Source organism: Phaenicophaeus curvirostris, chromosome 2 (assembly GCF_032191515.1).
Source record: "Phaenicophaeus curvirostris isolate KB17595 chromosome 2, BPBGC_Pcur_1.0, whole genome shotgun sequence".
Taxonomy (NCBI): Eukaryota; Metazoa; Chordata; class Aves; order Cuculiformes; family Cuculidae; genus Phaenicophaeus; species Phaenicophaeus curvirostris.
In genome coordinates this window covers 49711777-49737884 of record NC_091393.1, presented here as the reverse complement: position 1 = coordinate 49737884, position 26108 = coordinate 49711777, and the positions used below count along the sequence as shown (strand labels likewise).

Below are 26108 nucleotides of genomic sequence, written 5' to 3'. Positions count from 1 at the left end.
TTGTTTTGCGAGGGGACACATCACATCCCACAACTCCTTTCAGTACAGCACTCTGAATTCAAAACGACTACATAAAAGCTTCATTTTAATTGACATAGAAAACCTGTTTTCAATGTGCCTTTTAATATTTAAGATGACTACATAAGTCCCTCTATAAAAAGCAAGGAAGAAACCCATTAAGAGAAGGTGGAAAGAAGAACCCACGCTGTTAGTTGTCTGGTATTTATTACTTTTTAATACAGAGAAGTCACAACAAAATATTCTCTAACAACACACTCAAATTATATCATAACCAATTATTTTAATTTCATCAACATTCATTTACTATGTACATATTCTTCCATCTGCAAAAGTGCAATCCAAGAATGTCACAACATGAAAACTTTATGGACAAGTAGATTTTTGAGGGGTTTTCTCACCAGTGGCCTTGCAACAACATGTTTGTCCTCAGTTACCTGCTACAGCAAAATGAAGAGTACATGGGGGGGGGAAGAAACTGGGTTAGATGCCTTAGATGCCTTCCTTGTAGGAATATTCCCTACTCTCCCAACTAAATTCATTATGAATGCACCACTTACTACCAGAGATGTTAATGCCAATAGTCTTAAGATAGTCTATAGGTGGGCTATAAAGCACTATAGTTTTAATGACTCTGCACTGTTAAGACAGAACAAGATTTTCAAGCTGTTCACTTTGGTAGATCAGCATGTAAAAGATGTCACTTGTGTTAGTTACAGTTATGAAAATTTACTTTTAAACATCAACAATGGATGAAATAAATTTTTACACATCCAAAATATTAGAGTCTATCGAAATGCAAGCCTCTCCCATGGAAAACAGAATTAACTACTGGGAAGAAAAGCATTTGCACATGCAACTCCTATTACTACCACAAGGAGTATCGTGCACTTAAAAACAGAATGAATCTCCAAATGCAGAGGACCATATTCTTGTTTACAAAACATATTTTAGGCACAATTTAACCTGACCACAGGCCAAATTAAAAAACACACAGCATCAGAAAAATGAAAGGTAAGGAACAGCAAACTTTAGCCAAACAACCAAAGCAAGCAACTCCCTAGCTAGCAAAATCATTACCATTTTTGACACATTTAAAAGCTTATGACTACTTCCAGTGCTGGTCAAGACAGACAAGAAACAAACTGGTCTAGTTCAACCTCTTAAGTAGCCATTAAGACCCAAGGAAATTACCTCTGCCTTTCTACTTATGCAAGGCCCAGCTGAAGCTCTCATGGCCAAAGGGTGGGCCTGACTGCCTGACTGGAATCTGACCCATGTTACAAAAACACAACATTTTGCAGTAACCCAACACCGACTTCCAGTACCAGCGAGAAGCAAGAAGCAGGGAAAGCATTCTCTACAAATTAGGGACAATTTACCTTGGAGTGATAGTTCAGAGGAATCTTTCTGTAGCTCAGCTGGTTTCCACTGAGGATCATTTTTACAGTGTTACATGTGCTGCTAGCCTCCAGTTGAGATGCATTTTGCAAGAAAACAGGCATTTCCTCAAGTAGTAGGCAAGACTTGCTTAACAGCAGTATTAAAAGGAAAAACTGATGGAGAACTAAATTGTTTTCTTGGATAGATTTGCATTTTACTCCTTGTCACTGTTAAGACTTGCAACTTGCCCCTTCCCATTTTCTCATCCTGCTACATTCTTGCTTTTGACTTGAAAATACTGTACAACCATTCATATGCTCGTGGTTTTAAAGCTGGTCAAATTCCCTTTCTCCATGTCTACTCATTGTCGATTGTCACATATACATGTCTGGAGAGGCACCTAAGTACTTAAAGAACAAAATTATAAATTAAAATATGCTAAGAAAAGCAAATCAACAAGGATTTAGGACTCAGATCCCACTTCTCCCCTACCATGTGCATTGTACAGCGACACCTCCCCTCACTGAGTGCATGAAAAAGTGGGCACACAACACCACGAAGCCTATGTGGGAATTAACACTCTTGACTTACAGCATGAGTGACTAGTACATAAGGCCAAACACTACAGTTCCAGATGTACCCTTTAATTTTTCTCATTACAGGAGCATCGTCTTTGTGAAGTGATTTCTGGCCACTGGACACCCTGGCCATTACCCATCAGGTCTGGTTCTGCCAGGCAAAGCAACTCCACATACTGTTAGCCACTCTAAATTCATCAGGTTGGTCAACACACCATCTAAAAGGGAGGGAGCTCATGGGCTCATCCTCCTTAAGGAGTTAACTCAAATTATAATTTGATCATCCTCCATAAGGGAAGTCTACACGGGACAGCTAACTGGGTTTTATCTGCTGGACACTACCTACCACCCCAGGTATGCCTGGGCCAGCTCCTGCTGCCATGGACAATGGTTACAGTGCTGGTCCAGCTGGGCTCAGTGTGTAGTAGCCACACCAGAACAATACTAGAAGTCTCCTAAGCTCCCTTCCGCAATTATTTTTAAAAAAGAAACAGGTTTTCCCAGAACTGTCATGAACAGGGAACAAATGCACAGTACCCTGAGGATGTGGTCCCAACCCAAAGCCATGCACGAGAGCGAGGACAGAAGGAGGGGAATGCCAGTGACAAAGGCTACCACAGCCTTTAGACCAGCAGCGGATCACCAGTGTAACTGTACAAGATAGACAGTCCAGATTGGAAAACTATTAACATGAGCTGGCTGGCTTCTAAGGACATGACCACTCAAGTTATCCGTGCCAACATAAACCCTCTGAGCAGCTTGAGTATTACTCGAATGGTAGCTAATGCTAGAAGGAGCTAATTCTACAGTGAAGACAGCCAGGAAATAAAACTGTGAACTTGGCATTGTTACACACAAGGAAACATGGATATTCAGTTTGAGTTTCATGTGCAGAAAACATAACTCTCAGTCCAGCATGTTAAGCACTTTTTTTGGCTTCTGACTTTTATGTTTTCTTACCCAGGGTGGCAAGTATCAGGGCTACTTTCAAGATAATGATTTCAACAGATGCACTCTTTAAAAATAGACTCTAATTTGGGAAAACAAACAAAAAAATTCAGAAGAAACAAAAAATAATCCCATCTCAGAAACAGAAACAAACCCCACATTTCTTGAATGGACAAACACTCCATAAATACACTATGGAGAAAAAGAAAAAAAAAGATAAAATGAAGAAAAACAACCTCCCCTAAATCTCAACTGCCTTGGGTAACTAAGCAAAAAATCAATGACCTACTTAAAAAAATTTATTTAAGCAAGGAAGAAATGGGAACCAAGATGCAACAATTGCAGAGTCTAAAGGGTCAAGCCCTTTGATACAAATTCAGTGCCTAATGCATAGTCTATTATGTACAGCACAGAGGCACATAGAAAGTAAATACGGTAAGTCCGCCTCCTCAAAAAGGTTCCAAGTTCGTAGACCCTGGACTTAATGCAGTTTTAAAAGACAAAGGTGCAGCAATTAATTGTTTTAAAAAATGATGCCATGTTTTGTACTCAGTACTTCTCAGCTCTTACAAGTCTGACAGCCTAGATCCCCCCTTCATGGTCCTCCTTCCACACCAGTCACACACCAGTCACACCAGCTCACAGAAGGCAGCAAAGCCTGAGCCCCAGCAGACACAAACAAACACAACCCCATTCAGCTCAGTCTGTTCCTTCCCTAAAGTGTCTGTGAAGAAACACCTTTAAATAAAGCACTTCATGATCTCCAGCTTGTTTTGGTACGAACAGATGACCTGGCTGGGCACATGACAGCCCCGATGGAAGCAGCGCTGTTGCTGCATTGTCCGTCATTAGGGGCAAACGCACATCAAAAGCACATGGCAGGAAGACACTATGCCAAAAAAAGGAATTAAAGATTGCATTTTCTGGCATACATTTACATTCACTTGTCACGATACCTTAGTTCACTCCACCTTTCCAAGGATTTCCCATTTCCACCAAGCTGGAGGAACAACAACCCTACACAATTACCCACTTCCCAAATGGACATATTTCTCTGTTCTTTGTGTCTCCCCACACCCTTCCCATAAACCGTATTACAATTATACAAAAAATAAAACCAAATAATATTTAGCTGAACTTTACCCCACACTCGGGATATTTACAAAGGCCATTAAATTGGCTTGCCTCCAGCCTTCACAGAGATCTTGTCAGGAGGATTCTGGTTTTAACAACATGTATATATACATATTAATATGTACACAGACAAAGCTGTTGCTCTTTGAGTTAGAAAAGAAACTAAATTTCATCACAGAATGAATCCTATAAAAAGATATGTAATAAAGTTGAAATACCCATAAAATAGCTATTACTAAAGCAAAGCTTTCGTCAATAAGCCTCCAAAACTTTAAATGAAGAAAATGGCTTCACAAAGTGGTAGTCTAGATTTCCACAGTGAGGACACTGCTGGACGTTGCTGTATTCAGAGAAATATTGCATGCCAATCCGTACATCTATTACTGGCTTCCCACAGTGTTTACAGTTCAGTCGAGCCTGTAAAAAACAAAGAAACAAACAAAAAAATCCTTTTGAAATAACCAAATTCACTTCCGTTTCTCACTTCTGAAAAAGAGAGCATCACACAGGTCCCAGCTCTGTCCTCCCCAGCAAGAGGAGAGGCAAGTCAGGAAACTGGCAGTCATGGGATCTGATAGTAAGGACATTCCTCACCTGGACCGTTAACTCACATACACAGGGGTTTTCACATAAAATATTGCCACCAAATTCTGAGGGCAGGGTACCTCCCACTCTGACTGACAGGAGGTAGAGAATCTCAAAGTTTATATATGCAAATGATTGGTTTGTGTTGCTTAATCTGTAAAACGGTCCCTCAATTCCCAGCACAAGAAGTGCTGTCTCAATAAATCATTAACAAATCCCCAAAGCAAAGAGAGATATTTTGTATTTGTGTCATGCAATTCAACCGATTATGTCGATGTCTGAACATGTCTATGAAATATATCAGCATTTGAATCTTTTGGCTTAACAAATCTAGAATTCCATCTACTTTATTGGCATGGCATGGTATTTGTATATTTGTATCACTTTAAGTATCTATTGAAACATTTATAATACATATCAGGTTATACAAACTAAACATCACGTCAAGCATACAAACTATTCTACAAAATCCCACTGAGAAAGGACCAACATTAACTAGGTGGATATTAGAAATAATTATAAAGGTCAAGAGAGAGCTATTATTGTTCAGCAGTAACTAAAAAAAGTAAGTGTTCAGAAGAAATCTAACTAAGAAACCCAGGCCATTTGATGTAAAGAAAGCAACAGGCACTGTGAAAGCTTAGCAGACTGTTTGAAATAATCAAGAGAAGTAGAAGGGATTTGAGACTGTAAAGGAGTTTAAGAATAAAGGTGGCAAATGAGCAGCGAGGGCCTGAGCTGTACTGTAGCTTAACCTCACAGCCCAATACACTAATGAAAGCTTCAGCTCTTCACTGAAAAGAACAAAAAATTATTTTCTGACACAACTTTCACTTAAGGAATTTCCCCAGGATGAGGGAAGAAATCATTAAAGTACAATTACTGTTGAGGCAAGACTCAACAGACAACAAACAATCAGATTCACAGCCACCTGCTCTGCTTAAAAAGCTGAAATTCTGGGAAATACAATCTAGCAGGACATGGCTTTGTATGATTTTCTTAACTGAAGTGTTGTTTTCCCTCTTGCTGTCCAGCACATCAGCTGTCTGCTAGTAAACAGAGAGTGGCTGCAGCTCATTATGCAACACGCACCTTTGTGATATATAAATAAATGCTTCGAAATAAGGTACGAAATAATTCAAAATAGAAATTATTAAGGCAATTCAGAGTTAAACAACATACTATATTTAAATGTCATTCCTCCATAGGCACACAATCACCTGTAACACTCACGGTGAAACAATAATGCTTATGACCCAGCAATCACAGTTGCTGCAGCTAATGATTTCATAGTCAGTTCTATTACTTACCATGTACTGTCACACTGTCTGTTAATCATATAATTAAAGCTCTTGTATAATGAGATCCTAATTCTTGTCTTGCACATTCAACAGAATCAATTCAGAGTTAAATTTGCTGGCTTTTACAGAGCTAGCAAGTGATCATTGCTGTTTTATCTTTAAAAGTCCCTATGTTTTTAAAAGGGGTACAATCTCAAAAAGCTCTAAATTTGGAGCTAATATCTCTGACTTTAGTTATAATTGTTATGAATATCTTTTTATCCAGCAGCAGCAACACCACTTGTCTTTTGAACAATACATTTTGGTAAACATGTTAACTTTAAAATTAAATGGCATTTCACATTGACAAAATGACATTATATTGCACTTAAGCATGCAAAATACCATGAAGTGATTGTATTTTGAATTAATGTGTTACTGTCAGGCTCCTGTTCTCACCCTGTAACAACACCTGCTTGTCTTAAGCCCGCTCCTGAGCATCCTGACTGGATCCCTGAGGGATTCCCAGACAAATGCTCTTTCCATGGTTGTCTACCCTTACATACACAACAAAAGCGTTCTGCCCATCACGTGGACAATTCTCTTGGATCACAGAATCATAGAATCACCAGGTTGGAAAGGACCCACTGGACGTGTCTACTCTCGAGTAACTTCAGGCCCTGTATCTTTCTCGCCTAAGGCGTAGATGAGGTGAGCATTTAACAAAACAAAGCTGCTTCAGTCTGTGATGGAGTAACATCATCAGAATCAGTTGCAGCAAAGATGAAGGAGAGCTGGGTAATCTCCAAGCACAAAGACTCTTTAGACCTTTCCGTTCCCTTGGCTTTTTTCCTACAACGATCTTGCAATAACACATAATTCAAGCATCTAAAAGAAGGCTGAATACACATAACATCTGCTAAAAACGTGCAATTGTTATTAAAATACTACTGGAGTTATACCTGATGCCAAAGATACTCCTTCCAAGCACCAAGATTTAATTGTGGACGCATTTAAAGGGGCTTTATTTAAAAACATAAGTAATAACCACTGACCATTGCATTGTTTTTTGTCTAGCTACCAGCTTTTGTGCCTCATAAGTTAAGACAAAGGGATAGGGACTCAGTCAGCTTTCTTGTATTGCACTCTTATGTACAGGATGGAAAAGAAGGATGGAAGAGGGGTAGGGAGAAGAGAAACACAAATCTTGGCTTGATTTACTAGCAGTTAAATTTCACCTTATAAGTGTTATTTACGTACGGTACTAACCTGACAACAGGGAGATGCTGCCAGAATATCGTAGGTATACATAGTTCCCAGTTGATGCCAGCTTCCATCCCATCGGGACTTGCACTTAATGCAGATAATTTTGTGAACCCCTTCTAAGCAGTCTACGCAAACAGCATAGAGGTGCATAAGCCTTCCTGTGGACAGGAAAGACACTTCTTAATGAGACTAGAACAGAAGATTAAAACAGATGCTTTCTGCAATGTATTACATGCCCTTCAGTGATACCAAGACCACCTGATTGAAATCTTTTTTCTCTAACAAGGGTGAATGATAAAGTAACAAAACACTTCTCTATGAGAAACACATAGGGCTGGACTGAAGCTGTTTTCCACAGATATAAAACTCAGGAATTAGTCATCACACTGTCTACAGCCCCCTCCCCCCATCCTCCATTTGCCAGGAAAACTAAACAGAATATTTTATAAAAGGAGCTGCTTAAGCTCTGAGAACAGATGCCAGGTTAAGCTATATGATCAGCTGCGGTTTTTCCAAAACTAAGACTGTGTCCTAGCTTCATCCCCACCTGACAGAAGTAGTGAAGTATTGAAGCTTATTAGCTAGCTGGGTACAGATTCATTTAACAACTTGCCAAAATCTTCCAGCAAGGAGGAAACCAAGGACCTAACACTACTCCTGAAAAAAAGCAATGGCCAGAAGAGTAATCTTCATGTACTTTTTCCTGACCATTCATTAAGTATATTTAAAAACATTGTACATTACGCATATATGGACTTTACCATGACATTCAGAACTATGATTCTATCAAGCTCTACCATGACCTTAGCCTCTACGTGCACAACGACTTTCAAAACCTGAGTTATGTTGACTTCCATAAAAATCAAGCAGTTCAGACCTGAAAAATAAATATCTTCTCTACATAAATGTGACTAAACTCACCAATGCAAAATCCAAGATGTAAATACCACATAAAACAAAAAGCCCTACACAGATTACAAAGATGAGGCATCTAGATTAAGCCAGATTTGTAGTTACTGAATAGATTTGGACTTTAGCAGTTGACTATTAAAACCTGGCTGACAGAATACTGGTTCAGTAATAGAACATACTTTGCTTTGCTATACAAGACAAAGTGAAGAACTAACACAGTCACAGATCAGCTACAAAACAGGACTGCATTTGATAGGTGTTTATTTTGGATTGCAATTTGTGCTTTTCAGCATCCAAATGCTGAACACATGGCAACCTTTGATTTAAAAGAACACACACACCTTCACCAAATAAAAGGGAATGAACTACTAACTATTTGTGGTTAGTCTGCACCAGATACTTTGAAACTAATGGTCTGGGTTTTAACTTGTTTTGGTTTTTAAACCAACTGTTTTAGAAAAATGAGAAGATAAACTAGATTCTTAAAATATACACCTAAAATAAACTTGCTAGAATGAGCTCATAAAAAATTGAGTGTTCAGCTCTAGAGAAAATGTGATGTGGTGAGACTGAAGTGCAAATATCATAAACCCTGTACCTACGGTCAGCACTCAATATTGAAGACTTTCAGATAATTCCATGCACAGAAGTTTTGTGTTGTACAGCAAGATAAAATAATTTTTCTCATCTGCACTGCTCTCACATATTAAAATACATTCCCCTACCACTTAATTTTCAGGATTCATGTTGCATAGGAAATGAAGCACCTGATATCTTAAACATGCCTGAAATAAAAGAAGTTATTTTCTGTACTGAAGAGAAAATAACACCCTGGAACTGCGCTTTGCAAGCTTAATTTCATTTCAAAGCATGCTTCTGATAATAAACCATTTTACCTACGACAAGGAGGTAAAAATTTTAACAATTAATTATCCACAGCATCTTGTCTGAGCATCCACTGAATAAGAAGCAATTAATTAAAAAAAAAAAAATCATTCTGCAGTTTCATTCTTAGTAGCAAACACTCTAACAAGTGATGAGTTTCACTATTACTAATCAGCTATTGGCACTGATAAAATCAGAAGCACATTGTGCATTCCTCCCCACCAAAGCAAATAAGTGTTGTTATGTCATATGTATACGCTATGTATCCTGGAGCTCTTTTACTTTGTGTATTTGCCTATCACTTTTTCTCCTTGAAGTACATTATGCAAGACAGAAACAATAATGTTAGCGTGAATACAGTTTAGTGACTCAGTACACAGTGATTTGAAGAAAGAAAAAGTACAAAGTTGTTGAGCAAAGGAAGGTTACATAACATGTATTATGACCATGCATGGGATATAACAAATTTTCTTGAAAGGACAGAAATTTAAATGTTAAAATACCTCCCATTAATGCTTTCTCAACATGCTTTTCAACATAATTCTGTGCTTTTGAACGCCAAAGTACAAAAACTTTCTCCGATTTACTTTAGCCATGCTGACTGTCAGCAAGCTGCAGGACAGGCATATTTTGCTGTGTATCACCCTGGTCACCTAGTTTGGGGTATAGCTTTAAAGAAGAGCTGAAGCTCATCCTAGCCCACATCTGGTTGTTTCTCTAGAACGAAAAAAGTAATACATGCCTTGGTTTCAACTCAGCTCAGAGCTGGGACATGATCCGGATACAGTCCAAACAGGCAGGAGCTTGGATATTAGTCTAAATCCTGCACTACACCCTTGCTGCTTCAATCCACCATAATAAAAGCTTATTTTTACTATGACCAACATCTCTTGGCCAGTGTTAACATAGGCCAAACTAGTCTTTTCCACATAAAAAAAAACAAAACAAAATCAATAGTTTGCTATAAAATAAAACTGATATTCTCTAGTCTGAAAGCAGATAAGAGGCATCTCATCTCACCGGTGGTACACATAGGACTTTCACCCATGCTGAAGCACAGTATGCTTAAATTTAAAAGGCTGATGTATATCTTGGAGTAAAGCTCACAACAGACAAATTAGCACACACACGCTGCAGAACAGAGTGGGTGGAAAACCTTCCCGTGGTCTACCTAGAAACCAGATGAGACATCTTTTAGTTGAAAGCCCAAACACAAGTCATAGATCTTTCTACACGGCATCTGATTTTTGTAACTCCTTCTAAGGGTTTCAGTCTGATCCACGTCATTTGATGCAACTTCAAGCTTTACAGAACTGCATAAAAATGCACAATCAGGATGAAAATCTATAATGGGGGGACAGGGCACAGAAGGCAGGTCCATCATTTAATGAAACCTAGCATGACTGACAGACAACCTGTACCTTGAAGGTGACAGGGAACATCATATTCAATCTCATCGTGTCTCGATGGGCTAAGGAACAAGGTCCCGTCCACCAGGGGAAACTGTTCAAACACTGGCAGCGCCCTGTGGCACAGTGCACAGTTTACAACGTTCCTGTGGCTGGCACTAAGAGCAGCAAGGATAAACTTCCGAAGGTCCTCCCCTTGGCCCACCTGGGCATCGTCTTCCATCCGCACATGGAAAGTATTTAATTTATGCCTGGGTATGTGAGTAAGCAGCTCAGATAGATCAAGCCTTCTCAAAAACTGCACAGGGGCATCGAAGTGTCCTGATCTATGTGCTTGCAAACCAGCTGCCCCATAATCAAAATGGGCATTCCTGAACATGCCCCCACCAGCCACATTCTTCTTATGGGGCTCCAGGTGAATGGCGTTCTTCAAAAACTCTCCTAAGTATCGTGAGGAGCGAGGGCCGCTGAAATGCGTGGGGGCAAGAATAGAGTAGCCGGTGGGTGGGGACTGGCCGGGAGAGACACAAGGCGAACGAACAGCGTAGTTGCCACCCATGACACCCTTCTCCTGGGAGTTCTGCCTGTCCATCGAGTGCCTTCGTTGGAGGTCATGACTCAAGCCTTTCTGTGACTTGTTGGCTGGCCTGCCCTTTTTGGCCTCTTCCGCTGACTCTGCCATTGACCGTCCTGTGCTCTTCTCCAACACTGATTTTTTCTTCTTATCATCCTGCATTCGCTTCACCTGGTACCAGTCAGTGTCCTTCTTCAGATGACCCTGCCCACACCGACAGGAACAAAAGCGAAAAGCCAGGTCATATCCCTTCTTTGTCCACATGTTTTGGCGACACTGCTTTTCATTCCAGCTCCTGGCTCTGCCAATGCAATTGAACTGGACCAGAATGCTGCTTTCCCACTCATAGAAGCACTGAAGGTGCATCCAGGTGCTGTACGGACAATGCTCGTTGTTGCATATAACCTTCTGGTAGTCATCCTTCTCCAGGTCCACTGGTCTTCCAAAGCTACAGATCAGCGGTGTAGCACAAGGGGCTTCTGTGGAAAACAAACCAGACACATTAATAACTTATGGGCCCATCTAATGTAATACTTCTTTAAAAAACATGCTAAATACTCATACAAATTCTTATTCATGATCTGCATTATTGAAGGGCCCCACAAGCAATAGCTTCGGTTCAAGGCAAAAGCAGTTTTGACAAAAGAACTTAAGTATGTGAAAGGAGATAAGGAAATGAAAGAAAAAAAACAAAATGACATTACAGTTTGTTTAATATTCAAAGCCAAAGCACCTCAGAAGTATTAGCCCTCCTCAAGGGTTTGCAGATACCATTGCAAAGACTTTAAGAAGTAAGGAGAAAGCTTTGTGGATGTTTCTGGAGGGTTACTTTGAAGCCAGAGAGGCAACATGGGGAGAACATACAGAGATGCTTGTTTGAAAAACAAGTAGGCAATACAGCCTGGCTTTATGATCACAGAGAGGCAGGAATTGATCTTTTCTTTGGAACTGAGCAAGAGACAACTAGGGAGGGAAAGAAGAAGCAGAGGACTTTGAAAAGCAAGATTAACAGCTTTGTACAGAAAAGAGGGCCTCTATTACACTGCTCATGCCAATACAGACCATACCTCCAACACTGACCTACTGGGTAGCTAAAATTCACAAACTAAATAGTTCTGCCACACAGGCAGGTTAAAAAAAAAACCAAATGCCACGTGGTCTTTTATCAGCAAAGTAGCCATCTTCACTATATCCTGGAGCAAAAACTAGTTTATTTAAATTCTCTCCCTGCAAAAATATCAGCTTCTACAGACAAATGTTCTACAAAAAATGTTGATTTATGGACCAATGACATTTTCACCTCCCTTACTGAAGTACCACAGACTACAAACAACTCCCATTTCCGCCTGCTCAGATGCAGCTGGGAGGCACAGAAAGGACAGGAAATTTTCAGTTGGAGTTTCTACTGGATTTTAAGAGTTTCTAATTATGAAGTTTTCAGATGCTTACTCAAGTACTACAAATATTTCTCCTCCGTATTTCTGACTTTCTACTTCCTCCACTTCACCAAAAAAACACTGCTCCAAAAGGGCTGGCAGTCTGCCTTTTAACCTCTGCACAGCTGCATTCAAATACTAGCAGGCTTCTTCAGGGTTTGCCATGATCAAGTGCTGTCTCACTCCATACAAAACAGAGCAAACTTCTCCCTGCAGTTCCCCAGTCTCAGTCAGAGCTCTGGAACTTGCAAAAGAGGTAGACCAAGCCTCATGGAGAGAGGCCGAGTGATCCACAGTTTTCTTCCTTCGGGCTTCAGCCTTCTATTTGATAAGCAGGGGGAAAACTGCCAGTTGCTTGTATTGCTTTTAATATCATTCTTGCCACTGCTAGCACAAATAATACAACATAATTTGCAGTGGGAAGATAGGTTTTACACCACTACATTCACTTTTAGCCAGACTTTCAGTAACAGACATACTACCCATCCTCACCTATCCTACAGCAGCAATACACAAACCAGATGCTCTGCAACAACAGATCTTCACCAAGGCTTTGCCCCTTCCCAACATGTTGTTGCTAAAGGGCTATAAACAAAGAAAATCTTCAAGGCTACCCTCAGTAAACTTAAGATTACACAGTTCTTCAGACTTATTTACCTACAAGAAATGGACAGAGTACAAGATGACAGACACAGAGAGTACAAGATAATTTTCCCGACTCATTTCCCAGAAGATGCCACATCCTTCACCTCATTTGTCTGCCTCCATTTCTAATACCAGAAGCAGCATGGTTGCAAGGAGAATTTTTTGCAATCCCTTTCCTTCAGGGACTAGCCTATAAAATGCAACCAAGGTACATTCCTGAAAACATTCTCTTAAAGCAAAAAGATAATTTAAAAATATAGATTCAAGACAGAAATAAGAGAGGCATTTCCTCAGGGCTCTATGGAAGTTCTTTTTATACTTGTGACACTTGTATTCTTAATAGTTGCCCCAGGTCTCTGGAAAGCTCACTAAGAACATGCAGGTTTTGAGATCTTTGATAAGCATGGATTTTACTGACTACCAATGGTGGATTTTTCTCCATTTTTTTTTTTTTACTATGTTACTTTACTGCGTCACTGAGCAATAGTCACTGGCCATAAGCAAAACTGAATGACAGTGTATCTGCTCTGAAATAAAACGCCAGGTTATGAGTTCAGAGTCTTCCCACCCATTCTCCCAGACTTTGATTAAAGTCACACTATGCCACACCAAGCATCTCTGCAAAGCTTTTCTTCATTGCCAGTCATTCTTTCATTATATTTAGGGTCTGAAAGCATAGTTCACAATTATAGCATCCTTAAGAAGTTTATCTCGGTGAAACCAGATAAACTGAAACCAGTAAAGGGAAATCATCAGAAGCCAGATGTGCAGCAAGATACCAGAAGTATCAATATGAAGGAGTTCTCACTTATGCATTTCCTGCATTCATCTATTTTGGTATATATATGCCTTTCCACCACTGTCACAAAGCAGGAAGAAAGAACATGCCAAAAATCCACTTACACTCCCGCCCCATGCTTTCGAGTGTAAATGTTCTAACAGTCACAGGCATAATTATAGCTCACAGTCGAGAAAGTTAGTGTACAGACAAGTCTAGAGATCTCCACTTTAGAATAAAGACCTCACACTTATTCATCCATACTGCTACAGTTAACTGACTGAAAAAGGGAAGTGTTTCCTTGATTAGTCTTTGAATATATTTTTGGTTTTGGATGCAAAAACATATGATCTCTAGCCCCCTGGGAAGTGCACAGCCTTTTCATTATGTAGACAAAAAACCCAAAATAAATAAAATACAGTGGCTGAAATACAGTAAGCACCACCACAGCCCATGTATTCTACAGAAACGTCCACAATTATTTGATTATGATCATGTACTGGGTGTCTACATGCTATAGAGTTGACTTCCAACAGATTTTTTTTCCCTGCCCCTTTTCCCTTGTTGGTCAATTGAAGGAATGTGGAATGCAATCTTCTCTAGTTTCTCCTTGAGGACTTACAGATGCCAGCTTACCTGAGGAACTTCTCACACAGCATAACTACGAGCAAGAAAAAGCTTCAAGTTTTGAACAGCGGTGTTTTTTTCAACATTGAAATTAACCAGATGACTACAAAGTTTTCAGATGTTTTCTCATCTGATCTTCTGTCTATTCAGTTTCAACAAGTCACACAATTACCATAGCAAAAGCAGGTCTAGAGCAGCTGGAAGAAAGCTATGGAGTGAAAGTGAACAAGAGTCTTGTCATGCAAAGACTCAACTGAATTGCTAAATGGTGGCACTGAGATCACTTTGGAAAATATCATTGCTAACAGTAGAAGCTCTTAACTCATCCCTTCTGGGGACTTACCTCACATTTCACTAATGTCACTGCAGCAGCACAGGAAATACTAGAAAACCAACAGGTCTTTCTGCCATGTTCCACAGCAAGGTTAATGCCATGCTATTCAAACCACCTGCTTTCACGGATACAGTTTTGTTATTATGAAGTCTGATGATTTGGAGAAATTCTTCCTAAAACTGCTGCAGTATTTCCACAGCAGAAACTGAAGAGCCTGGCATGGCTAATGAAAGTTGTCTCAACAGAAAGTTCTACCACTTCTGTAGTTTCCCCTTCTTTAAGAAAGGAGGAACTACCTGAAAAGCACGTGGAAACCTCAAGCCAACATTTGGTTCTGCCTAACATTCCAAATTCCAGCAGGTCTATCTGTACAAAACAGACTCTAAAAGACTAAAGAACCCCACTCACATCTTCTTCCAAACATAATCACACCACATGTTCCTACATAAAGAATAAATGAGAAACAGAAAACAGCAAATTTTTAGGCAACTTTCCCAGCTTACAACAACAGATATGCCTTAGGAGTGAAAGAGACAGCGTTTAAGTCACTTAGTATGGAAGCCACATTAGCAAATGTGAAGAGCTCTTCCCATCAATTCACATCCTTGAAAGTGCTCCGAGTTATTTAATCATCATTTTATATATGAGACAAAGCACTTATCATAGAATTACAAAACTTTAAAAATTCTTGTCATCAAGCGCTTCTAGTTTTCATTAATTAGAAATGCATTTTGAGATTATTCTTCAGAAAGTCAGATTTTGAATCATCTTAATGTTTCATGATGCCAGCACAACAATTACTGTCAAGAGAGAAAATAAAGGGGACTAAATAGAAATACACATGGTCAAACTGTCCACTTAGACCTGCAGCCCCAAGTCAATTCGTCACCTAAATATGATTTGCTTCCAAGCAACTGGCAGTTCAACAGATTTCTCATTTGCAAAGTTACGAAAGTGAACCTCATGAAAAAAATCAAAGTGTTTCAGATATCTGAGCAACATTCATTCTCACAGCAGACCCTCATGAAAGAATGCCTAAATGACCAAAAAAGCACCTTTATTTGACCTCTCAGTTTCAAGATGGTTTTCACAGCCTAAAAGAACAAAACAAGATGCACACGGTTTTGTGTAGCTGAACAGCTTCAACATTTAGATACAAGTGCATGGCTGCAAGAGAAAGGCTGCCAAGTTGCAACTACAATTGCATACTGCTTCTTTCAAGAAGTCATGTTACCACATTAAAAAAATGTTTTCTCATATGCCACTGTAGTGATTTTGATCAGTAACTCTGAAAACAGTTACAAGGGGCAATACGTAAATGTCATCTAAAACAGAAATAACATCTAACATTTAAAAAATCCCCATACATTTGAGAAAAAGATAGCTCGTTGTTTAACCAAGGCTATGTTTTATTTTTGATAGTAGGCCCGTAAAGTTAACCTTTCTTTCAAAAATGAGAACATGAGAGAAGACTGCAAGGAAGCTTTTTCTCAGTTTTTCCAGTCAGGTTTGTAAACATCAATAAAAGCCAGGAAAAGAAACAGACAGATGAGATAAATCTCCTTGAAACCTACCTTAACAGGCTTCTATATTTTAACAAAAAAATAAAGAGAGTATATGAAGACCATCCTTCCCATTTTATGACCCAAACAAAAGCAGCAGAACAACGGCTGCCTGCAGAACTTCCCTCTGGTGAAGTAAATGGAGGAGAATGTTGTTTACTTCTGTTTACACATTTATCATAAAACCAAAGATAAACCCAGCAAGCCAAATGCAAACAGTTTCCTTATTCTCTCATTTGTTCCAAGCCCTCAATGTGGATGCCTAAAGCAAAATTCACTCTTTCACACATACACATTCCCACATTATCCATTGTGTTAAGTACCAGAGTTTCAGTCAGTGGACAAAAACTGGTAATTATTTCCCGTATTTGTCAGAGTAAGTTTCAGCTCACTGCACAGACTTGCAATCACTGGTAAAGCTCAACAGAGGTGTTAAATGCGTGAGGCTAGGAACAGAGAAGAGAGAAGCACAGCGGCTTTTGTAAGAGACAGCCCTACTCTCATCTTAAAACAACTGTCAGGCAACAGTAGGTTGTTACGGAACTGGAAAAGAAATTACAAAAAAAAAAAAAAAAAGGTAAGGTCTTGGCATTGGATTGGCTGTAAGACACTTACTATGGCGTGCTTTTGGTCTACCATTGCTCTAGCATCTCACCATCTATACCAAGGATGTTTTACATGCCAGCACATTACTTAGGCCAGAAAGGGACCTGTCAGACACATACTTTGCAAATTAAGCATTTTAATGCTCTACCACTACCTTCCTATGAATAGTGTTCCTTTTACAGCCCTACACAGCTAGGAATTGTCCAGTTTGCCAGCCTGAATCAGATCAGAGTCATTCTGTGGAAGGCTACTCTCTACCAACCATCTGCATGAATCTTCTGAATTATTTTAATTGAAGAAGTCATACAATATTATCAAGCTAATATTGTAATGCAGCTGCAGAAAAATAAACCACCACCACAACCACAAAACAGACTGAACACAAAACTTGTACTAATTATCCAATGTGCTTGCTTTGGTGAACCTTGGAGTACAATCTAATATTCACAAGATTGCCAAGAGGTGATAAAATGGTATTGCCATTTGCATAACTGGTTAAACAGTGCAAATACTACAGCAATATGTAAACCATCGGCCACCTTCCTGGGAGCCTGAATGCATCAGGAAAAATGCCAATGGGAAAAAAAGTTTCACCAAAAGGCAGGCTTGGATCTTCAGTGCAGTAATAATAACGTGTAACAAGTAACTGACAAACAGTAAGAGAAGTCTTTCAAAACAGCACTGCTCATAGCTTATATTGATAACACTCACTGATGATGACTGATGTCTCTCCAAGAAGTCGTAAGTAATCTTTGAAGATTGATCAAGACGAAAGTTTCAAATCATCCTCTGAGAAGAAAAGGATAAAACAAGACAGCAGTAGCTGGTAAGCCGCCTAAAACATAGGCTTTCTGCCCTGTCACAAGACCTGGAAAGGGAAGCCAGCACCAGCGTCCATCCCCAGTAATCAATAGACAGAGAGCTCCAACTACCATGACACCCAGCGCAGACCCACCTGAATCACCCTTGGAGAACCACTGACTCCAGACAAATCCTCATCACAGTGGGAGTCTGGCTGACAATTTTCCACAGGTAAGCACCTTCATATTAACACGCAACAATCCGGAGCTCAATTCTACCCCCATGGACCAAGAAGCTGCAGTCAGAATTTATGCTCAGAAGGGACTTGGATAAAGCCATAAGCAGCCCAGCCCTACTCAGCATACTTAGCCTATGTGCAAGACATCACTAGTTCTATGAGGTTAGTAGTTGCATGAAGTGATCAACTTCCCTTAGAAAAGATTTCAGCCTAATTTGGAGCTACTGAACCCTGGTTCACCTGGATATTCAGGTGATGGTACTCCTGGGGTGCTCAGAAGGTGCTAGAACCATCTCCATGCACTTCATTTACGCTGACTTCATGCTTGGTCTCTAAGGGAGTCTCTTCACAAGAAAAATAAAATAAAATGAGAAAGACCTAGCAACTACACAGCAGTGAGAAGACACCATGGAAATCACGAAGGCTTAACTCCTATCTGCCACATTAATACCTTCTAACTTAAAAGACAGTCAGAGCTAGTGCCCATTTATGGAAACAGCAATTAGCATATGATAAAAAGTCACTTATCTGCAGCTCCTACTCAAGCACTCGCTGCCAGCTCAGCCATCACCTCACCAAACTAAATCAGAAAGTCAAGAGCAGAACTGTACAAACTATGGAGGACAGGCACTTGTACGTGCACAGCAGTCTTGCAGCTTGCTTACACGGCCATCTGTGCTCCAAGCTGGACCAACTGCCTACACTACTGAAACTCATCACAAGAATCCACGCTGTCTTGTAGAAGTCACCACAATCTGCACAGTTATCTAGCCAACCTCTCCAACTTCCTTCCATTTAATACCTGTTGTCCAAACACAGAGAACTACTCTGTGGGTGGATTTTTCTGGTGACGATCGTGGTGAATGCAGAGATTGGTGACTATCTCAAGACTGGTGGGCAGGAACATGTTTTGAACCTTGGCTGTTGCTTTGTCTACACGTGAATCACCCTCACAGTAAAGCATTTCACCATTAAATTCTCTCATTGTATCATTCCAATAGCTTTTAATACCCTGAAATGTTACAGGAAACTAACCATGGTGCCCCAAGAAACAGACATTCAAATAACTAAAGCAGATTCCAAAGCACCTGCCCTAACAAGTTTCCAGTGGCAATTTCCAACTCATGCTGGAATAAAGAGGAACTGCGGTGAGCAGTTTATGCCCTAATACCAAGCACAGACATAAACACCACAGACAGGACCAGTCCAGAAAGACTACCCATCAAACCCAGTCCAAAAGCACAAGATGGGAAGCGAAAAAGGAGAGGATGGTATTAGCACCACTTTTCATTTCAAGTCTAGGGATGTTTGTCTCATTGGTCTATCCTTCCCAAGTTTCAATATGACAGAGAGTATTTTTATCACCCATGCTGAAGGCTAAAGAAGCTGGTAGAAACTCAGTGGGGAACAGGAGATGCAGTCACTCCAGCTGCAGCACCTAGCGTTTCCTCAGGACAGCAGCTCCTGAGTGCAGAGCTGTCGGTGCCAACAGACACCTCCCTTGTGATGCTGTGCTGGCTCCCAGCCTTGCTCGTGTACCCTCTTTGGCATCTGTGCCTACACGGACACCTCAACTGGATGCTGTTCACAAAACAGGTACCGGCAGCACAGAAGTGGAGACAGGGAGCGCCAGGCAGACTCAATAGCCAAGCTCTGATTGAAGCTACCTCCTCCCCCAGCAGACGTTCAAGACAGGAACAGCAGCAATATCCCTCTCAAGCCCTGGAAGGAGGACTGACAGACTCTACCACTGCAGGAAAGACAAAGAGATAAAGATAAAATGCTCTCAAGATAAATGTCACTGAAGTCTACCGAGAAATACCAGAGCTCTACTCAAAACCCCACAAGCCTTCAAAACAACATTACCCACTCCAGTGACGAGATTACTGCTTCAAGAGGCCTCTCTGAAACTACCTGAATTTCTATCAAAACTGTTTAAAGAAAGCCTGTGCCCTAGTAATGCTGTTGTAATATTGACAGCTTGAAGATTAGCTGGAGTATTTTACTCTGAGCTGGATGCAAGGTTTACCTCTATTTTTTTTTTTCCTTCACATACACTGCAGGAAGAAAAGCAGAGAAGGACGGATGTCTGCCAGTCAGCACGGTACTTTAATATCAAATGATGTCTCAATATGCAAGGCTATAAGCAAGGCTGAAGAAAACTTACAAGTGTCTCCAAGGACTAGAAATTGGTTTGTCACTACCTGTAAGATCACTGTGAGGCAGACATGGGATGAGTACAGACAAAGTAAAGCAATCAGTTCAAAAGCTGTATTTTCTCATACGAAACCTGACAAAGCCTAACCCTTACTCATGTGAGCACTACACTTGAGCAAATGACTAATCACATGAACACAGAATGCCATCAGGGCACTGATAACCATTTTGATAGCAAACAACTGCTAAAAAAAAAATTAAATGGGTGTGTACTTGCTTTCAAGAAAGGATAGTATTTATTTTATTCAGTAATACCACAGACATGATTCCATTTGCAAAGATTTTTCAGACCATGAATTGCATTTGCTACAAAAGCATGTAATTGCATAGTTTTAAAAATTTTAAAACTAAGATGAAAGCCATTTCAAACCCGATTTGCATTGACAGACACAGTGAAATTGGCATTCAATTGATTTCTGCAGTTAGAAGAACTCAATGAAATCACGAAGCAAAATAGTTTTCCTTTAGAAAATTAATAGGTATTAAATTTTGTAGACACTGCAACAGAATAGAAACTTAATTTTCCAGGTGGTCTCACTGATATCAATGGGACTCCCTCAAGCTAAGTAATAAGAAGGTGCCGATACTGAACATGACTAGAGTGCCAAACTGGAAGTTACACACAGCAGGGAACATTTGATAGCAAATATTAATCCATGCTTAAATACTACAGCAATTCATGCTCTAGAAGTACATTTTTAAATTAAATATTTTGCTGACAATTTTTCTGGCCCTCTTTAACAATCTCCAGGATATAATCTTTTTTTGTAAATTCTGTGAATTGCTGGCCAGTCAGTCTTCAGTATGTTAGTCTCTGCTGGTTGATTTTCTTTCCACCCCGGGAAAAACTGCTCCTGAGAGACCTACATCTACCACTTCCACCAGCTGCCCCAGAGCCTTTTTTAACCCATGAAGGGACTCTCATGCCCTGTATAAATCCAACCTCTAGCAATTCCACCTAACAACTCACCAGCTCTGCCATTCAAGGGCTCTCCGATGACAGGGGGGAAAAAGTATGGTCTTAAAACAGGTCGCCAATACACCTTAGGACAGTGATTTAAACACAGCTATGTCATGTATATGGTTTTGGGTTTTTTTAACTTTAATTTAGGTAGTAATAATGAACCCCATGTTAAAGTGTAAAAGCACAGATACAAGATTCTCTTGTGTTCTCACAGCACCAACACTGGAGAGACTAGTGTGACAAGGACAAGGACATGAAGCAGCAAGGTGCTAAGACAGTTACCGTCAAGATGATGAAGAGAATTTGGGTCTATTGGACAACAAGAACAAGAATGGAAGCAAGACAAAGAAAATGGACGGGAGCAAGAATTTTGGGGTTAGAAACAACTATATGTGGAGACTGGAGCAAGAAGGTTATAGGATGAAGGGATAAAACAGTGGGAGCTAATGGCATAGAAGTGCTCAGGCCCAGCAAGGCAGAAACAGGGAATGAATATGCCACTTGGAGCCCTCGGATCTGAAGCAAACCCTGTGGATTTTCCTTTTCTTCTGCTCAGGGCAAAGTACTCACAAAATGTCTTGCCTCTCCACGGTTGCTTACGCCTGCAGACGAAGATAACCAACTATTGCCATTGGAAATGCTGGTAATCCATAAGGCTGGAGTCAGTGGGTAAGAGCACAGTCCCATGGAGACTCTGGTATAATTTTAGATAAGACAATTCAGGTTTTTCAGTTTGGTTTAGAAAAGCAACCCAGGGAATTAGCTAGAAAACTGAAAAATTAAGAGGGATACGATTCAATCAGCCTAAAGACAGGATCTAAGAAGTGAACCTTCCTGAGCCATCAAATTTCAGTTTCCCTGTGCACTGCAATACTGTTAAATTAGTCTGTCATCGCCCCTACCCATAACTTGTGCCCCACTCAATGCAGAAAATACATGCCACTTTGACCAAGAGAGATTAATCCATCATATACAGAATTCCTGCTTGGTCTGATGGAAGAAACAGAAAAGGAAGGCACAGCTAGACAACATGAATCCTCCTTGTAAGAACCATCCCAATACCTGCTGAAAAGCTACAGTGCAAAGTAAAGAAAAGCAATCACATCTTGTTAGTGGTTAGGTTCTCCAACTTCCTGCTTCCCAGAGACAGACTTGGGAGCCAAGAACCCTGCGATCACAGTTTTGAGCTCCAAATATGCACACGTTAAAACATCACCAAAAAAAGTCATAAACAGATGTCCTCCTGAGGCAGGGGAAATATCAGCCTGTGTTCCCCAATCATCATGCCAAAAAGTGACTGACACTTTGAGGGGAAATTGTGCAGGAACTGAAACTAGCTTTGTCAAAATGTAAAAGGGAACAATATATGGAACAGGTTGCCCAGGGAAGCTGTGGCTGCCCCATCCCTGGAGGTGTCCAAGGCCAGGATGGATAGCGCCTTGGGCAGCCTGGTCTAGTGGGAGGTGTCCCTGCCCATCCCAGGGGGATGGAACTAGATGATCTTTATGGTCCCTTCCAATGCAAACTATTCTACGATTCTATCTTTCCACTGTTAAGGGGTGCTATAACAGCAGTTCCACGCTAAATGGTCAGAGCTGTACAGAGAAGGCCAGAGGAAATTAAACATTCTGTTTCACTGTGGCACATGGACGGGATAGAAACAATACATGAAGCACATAATAAACTGTGAAGACTTCAAAAAAAAAAAAACCAACCTGAACCACTGAATACCTGAATCCCTTCCCCTAGCGAAGCACGGTCCTGATGGTACTGTGTAATTAGACTGTCATACTGATATCATGATGCAAACCTGAGGTCTGCACAATCTTAATTTTACAATTATTAAATCTGCTGCTTTCATCTCTGCATACTTCCGTCTTGTCACATTAACGAAAGAAATCAGTGTATTTCATTATGTTCATCTACCACTCTTCCAGGGTAAAGATATAGTAGGAGAGAGATAATACCAGACACTTGTAAATTGCTCTATAACAACACACGGTGATGATGCAGGAAGGGTTAGTGAGTCCAGATATGAGGGACCCGCAGGACCGGTGAGTCTCGGCAGCACGAGCCACAGCATGCAGCAGCACGGTCCAAAAGCAGCACAGCGAAGAGCTTCTCTGCACCCAGCACACTTAATCCGCAACCCAGATAATCTCCCATGAATAATCGAGAGTTGACTGCGTACAGCAGTACTCTATTAACCTCACAACTCGCTGCAGCAGGCCACATCCTCCATAAACTGCTTAGTGATCAATTAACCATAAGCGCAAAGCCTCTGTTACAAACATCTTGAGTCTAGTAATGGGATACTTGCCTCCAGGGCCCTGGCTATACTACATAGCTTCATTTCAGATTCATCACTTTGGGAGACTTGGGGGAATCCACTATCATCATCTAATCTCTTCCTTTCACATCAGAGCCAGATTTCCAGCTCTGTAACGTGACAGGAGTAGTGTCTCTTTTCAGCTACTGAACCAAAACTGTTGAAAGCTTTGCACTTATCAGTGAGAATACAATTTACAAAACTTCCAGCTCAGGATTATCTGATGGGCAGTAGCCGATGTAAAATATAGCTAGCAACCACATCTACTTCTCCAGCCTTTATGATTACCTGAAATGAGAGATATGACTAGACGCAATGATCCCGTCAAGGCAAAGATAAGGTGTGCTGAACAGGCACTTACAGCAAACACCAAAGCCAATGTTGCATCTGTGTTGTGAGAGGAGGAAAAAGGGAAGAGGGCGATTTGACAAAACAGTCAGGGCTGTTTCTGACCACCGCAGTCAAATGGAAGTGAGGAGAGAAAGAGTAATGGAGCATCCCAGGTTAGCTCTTGGAAAGGCAACCTCAACTTCTGAGGAAGGTGGCCAGCACAGAGGAAGAAAACGTAAGGTACCTTGGGAAACGCAGTCTTACAGCTGAAGAGACTGACAACCTCTCCAGCCAGCAAGCTGTACCACTACTGGTGTTCACCTGGCATCACCTTCAGTGGCATCTGCACAAGGAACAATGCTTCATTATCCCCATGCAAAGCAGCCACACCAGAAACACACTTCTGCTTTCACTTGTGCTTGAGCAAAACAATTAGAAACACTATTTTTCCCTGCCTCAAAACCTAAACATAAGCCTGCAAATGTTACATCACTGAACTGCAGTAATGAGAAAAAACTCCTGCTAATCTTAAACCCCCTCCTTATTCACTTACTCCTGCTAATCTCCCCCAGCCCTCCTTTATTCACTTTCTCGGAAAAAATTGATATTAAAAAAAGCCGGAAAAAAACCAAAAACCCTCACAACTCCAAAGAAAGAAATCTAAAGCATTGTCCATGAATCTGAAGTAACACTCTTACAGAAGCAGACTGGCAAAGACCTTGTGAGATGAAGCAATTTGCAACTAATTGCTAATATTTCTAGGAAAAGTTTCCATTAAACAATACAGGGCAATCTGAAAACCAAAGTAAGATTGCTGGAATTGCTGACAGCAGCCAGGTAAAACCATCACCACAAAGCATAAAACCAGTTGGAGCTGCACTCCCACTTTTTCCAAAATCAAGGAGAGCAGAAAGCTGATGTCCAGCTCGGGAAGGGGAAGAAGAGGCTGAGGGGAGACCTCATTGCTCTCTACAACTACCTGAAAAGAGGTTGTGGAGAGGAGGGTGCTGGCCTCTTCTCCCAAGTGACAGGGGACAGGACAAGAGGGAATGGCCTCAAGCTCCACCAGGGGAGATTTAGGCTGGACATTAGGAAAAAATTTTTCACAGAAAGGGTCATTGGGCACTGGAACAGGCTGCCCAGGGAGGTGGTTGATTCACCTTCCCTGGAGGTGTTTAAAGCACGGGTGGACGAGGTGCTAAGGGACATGGTTTAGTGTTTGATAGGAATGGTTGGACTCGATGATCCAGTGGGTCTCTTCCAACCTGGTTATTCTATGATTCTATGATTCCAAGTCAGGAGCAAGGACTCCATGCCTCTGTTTGTAAATCCAGCAGCAGAGCAAAGAGGCGAAGGGGGTTTTGGCTTTGCAAAAAGTGCAATAAAATCCCAGCCTAACTTTAGGTCTAGCCTGAAGCATCATTTTTGCAGCAAGACCATCTCCAAACCCGGACAGCAACACAAGTTTCTCTGCCAGCAAACACCTTGCCAAAGCCACTCTGAGCCCCAAACCCACCCACGGCAGCAGAAAATGGTTGATGGAAACCGAGCGCGTTACCCCGACAGACCCAACCGCTGTAAAACGACAAAATAAAACGCGCCGAGAAGCGGGACTCCATTTTTAATTGCGCCGAAACAAAACTCGGCGCGTTTCGGTCGGGGTTGTTTCTTTTTTTAATTATTTATTTATTTATTTTGCGCGGCTCGGCCCCGAGCAGCCCGAGCTGCGGCCGCCGCGCCTCCCTCCCCCCCGGGCGCTCGGATGCTCCCCGGGCGCCTCCCTTCCCCCGCCCCGCGGCCCGGGGAGATCCCGGCCGCCCCCCCCCCCGCCCCCAACCCCGCGCATCCCTCCGTTTCGGGGGGGACCCGGCCGCCTCTCACCGTTCTTGGCGTCCCCGGCAGCCGCGCCGCCCGCAGCCGCCCCGCCGCCCGCCCCGCCGCTCCCCGCCGCCCCGGGGCCGCCGCCCGCCGCCGCTCCGCCGCCTCCTCCGCCTCCGCCGCCTCCTCCTGCCGCTCCCGCCGCCGCGGCTCCGCCGCCCGCCGCCGCGCCGTTCTCCTGCTCGTCGCCGCTGCTGTTGGCGCGCTTGTTCTTCTTGCCCTTGCCGCCCTTCTGGTTCGGCATCGCGGGGCGGGCGGCGGCGGCGGAGAGCGCCGCTACCTCCGGCTCATGGTGGCGGCAACGGCGGCGGCGGCGACGGGGCCCGGGACGGAGCGGGCGAAAGGCGTGTCCCTCCCGGGCGCCGCCGCCCCGCTTCCTCCCGGAGCAGGC

The 26108-nt window shown here is 41.7% G+C and overlaps 1 protein-coding gene across 1 annotated transcript; it reads right to left on the bottom strand.

The window, feature by feature from the left end:
- Window positions 1–208: 208 nt before the first annotated feature.
- On the bottom strand, window positions 209–26084 carry HECA (hdc homolog, cell cycle regulator). The gene is made up of 4 exons (XM_069852018.1): window positions 25721–26084; window positions 10411–11451; window positions 7196–7350; window positions 209–4478 (listed from the first exon to the last, which is right to left on the bottom strand). Exons 1-4 carry the CDS (start codon window positions 25959–25961, stop codon window positions 4314–4316), a joined length of 1602 nt encoding a protein of 533 aa, XP_069708119.1. The 5' UTR covers window positions 25962–26084; the 3' UTR covers window positions 209–4313.
- Window positions 26085–26108: the final 24 nt, after the last annotated feature.

Excerpts from the sequence above, each read along its gene's own strand:
- HECA (XM_069852018.1), bottom strand. The coding sequence starts at position 25,961 with ATGCCGAACCAGAAGGGCGGCAAGGGCAAGAAGAACAAGCGCGCCAAC. Across the intron at positions 11,452-25,720 it reads TGCCGGGGACGCCAAGAACG|AAGCCCCTTGTGCTACACCG; the intron begins GTGAGAGGCGGC and ends TGTTTTCCACAG. Across the intron at positions 7,351-10,410 it reads TGTTCCCTGTCACCTTCAAG|GAAGGCTTATGCACCTCTAT; the intron begins GTACAGGTTGTC and ends TCCTGTCCACAG.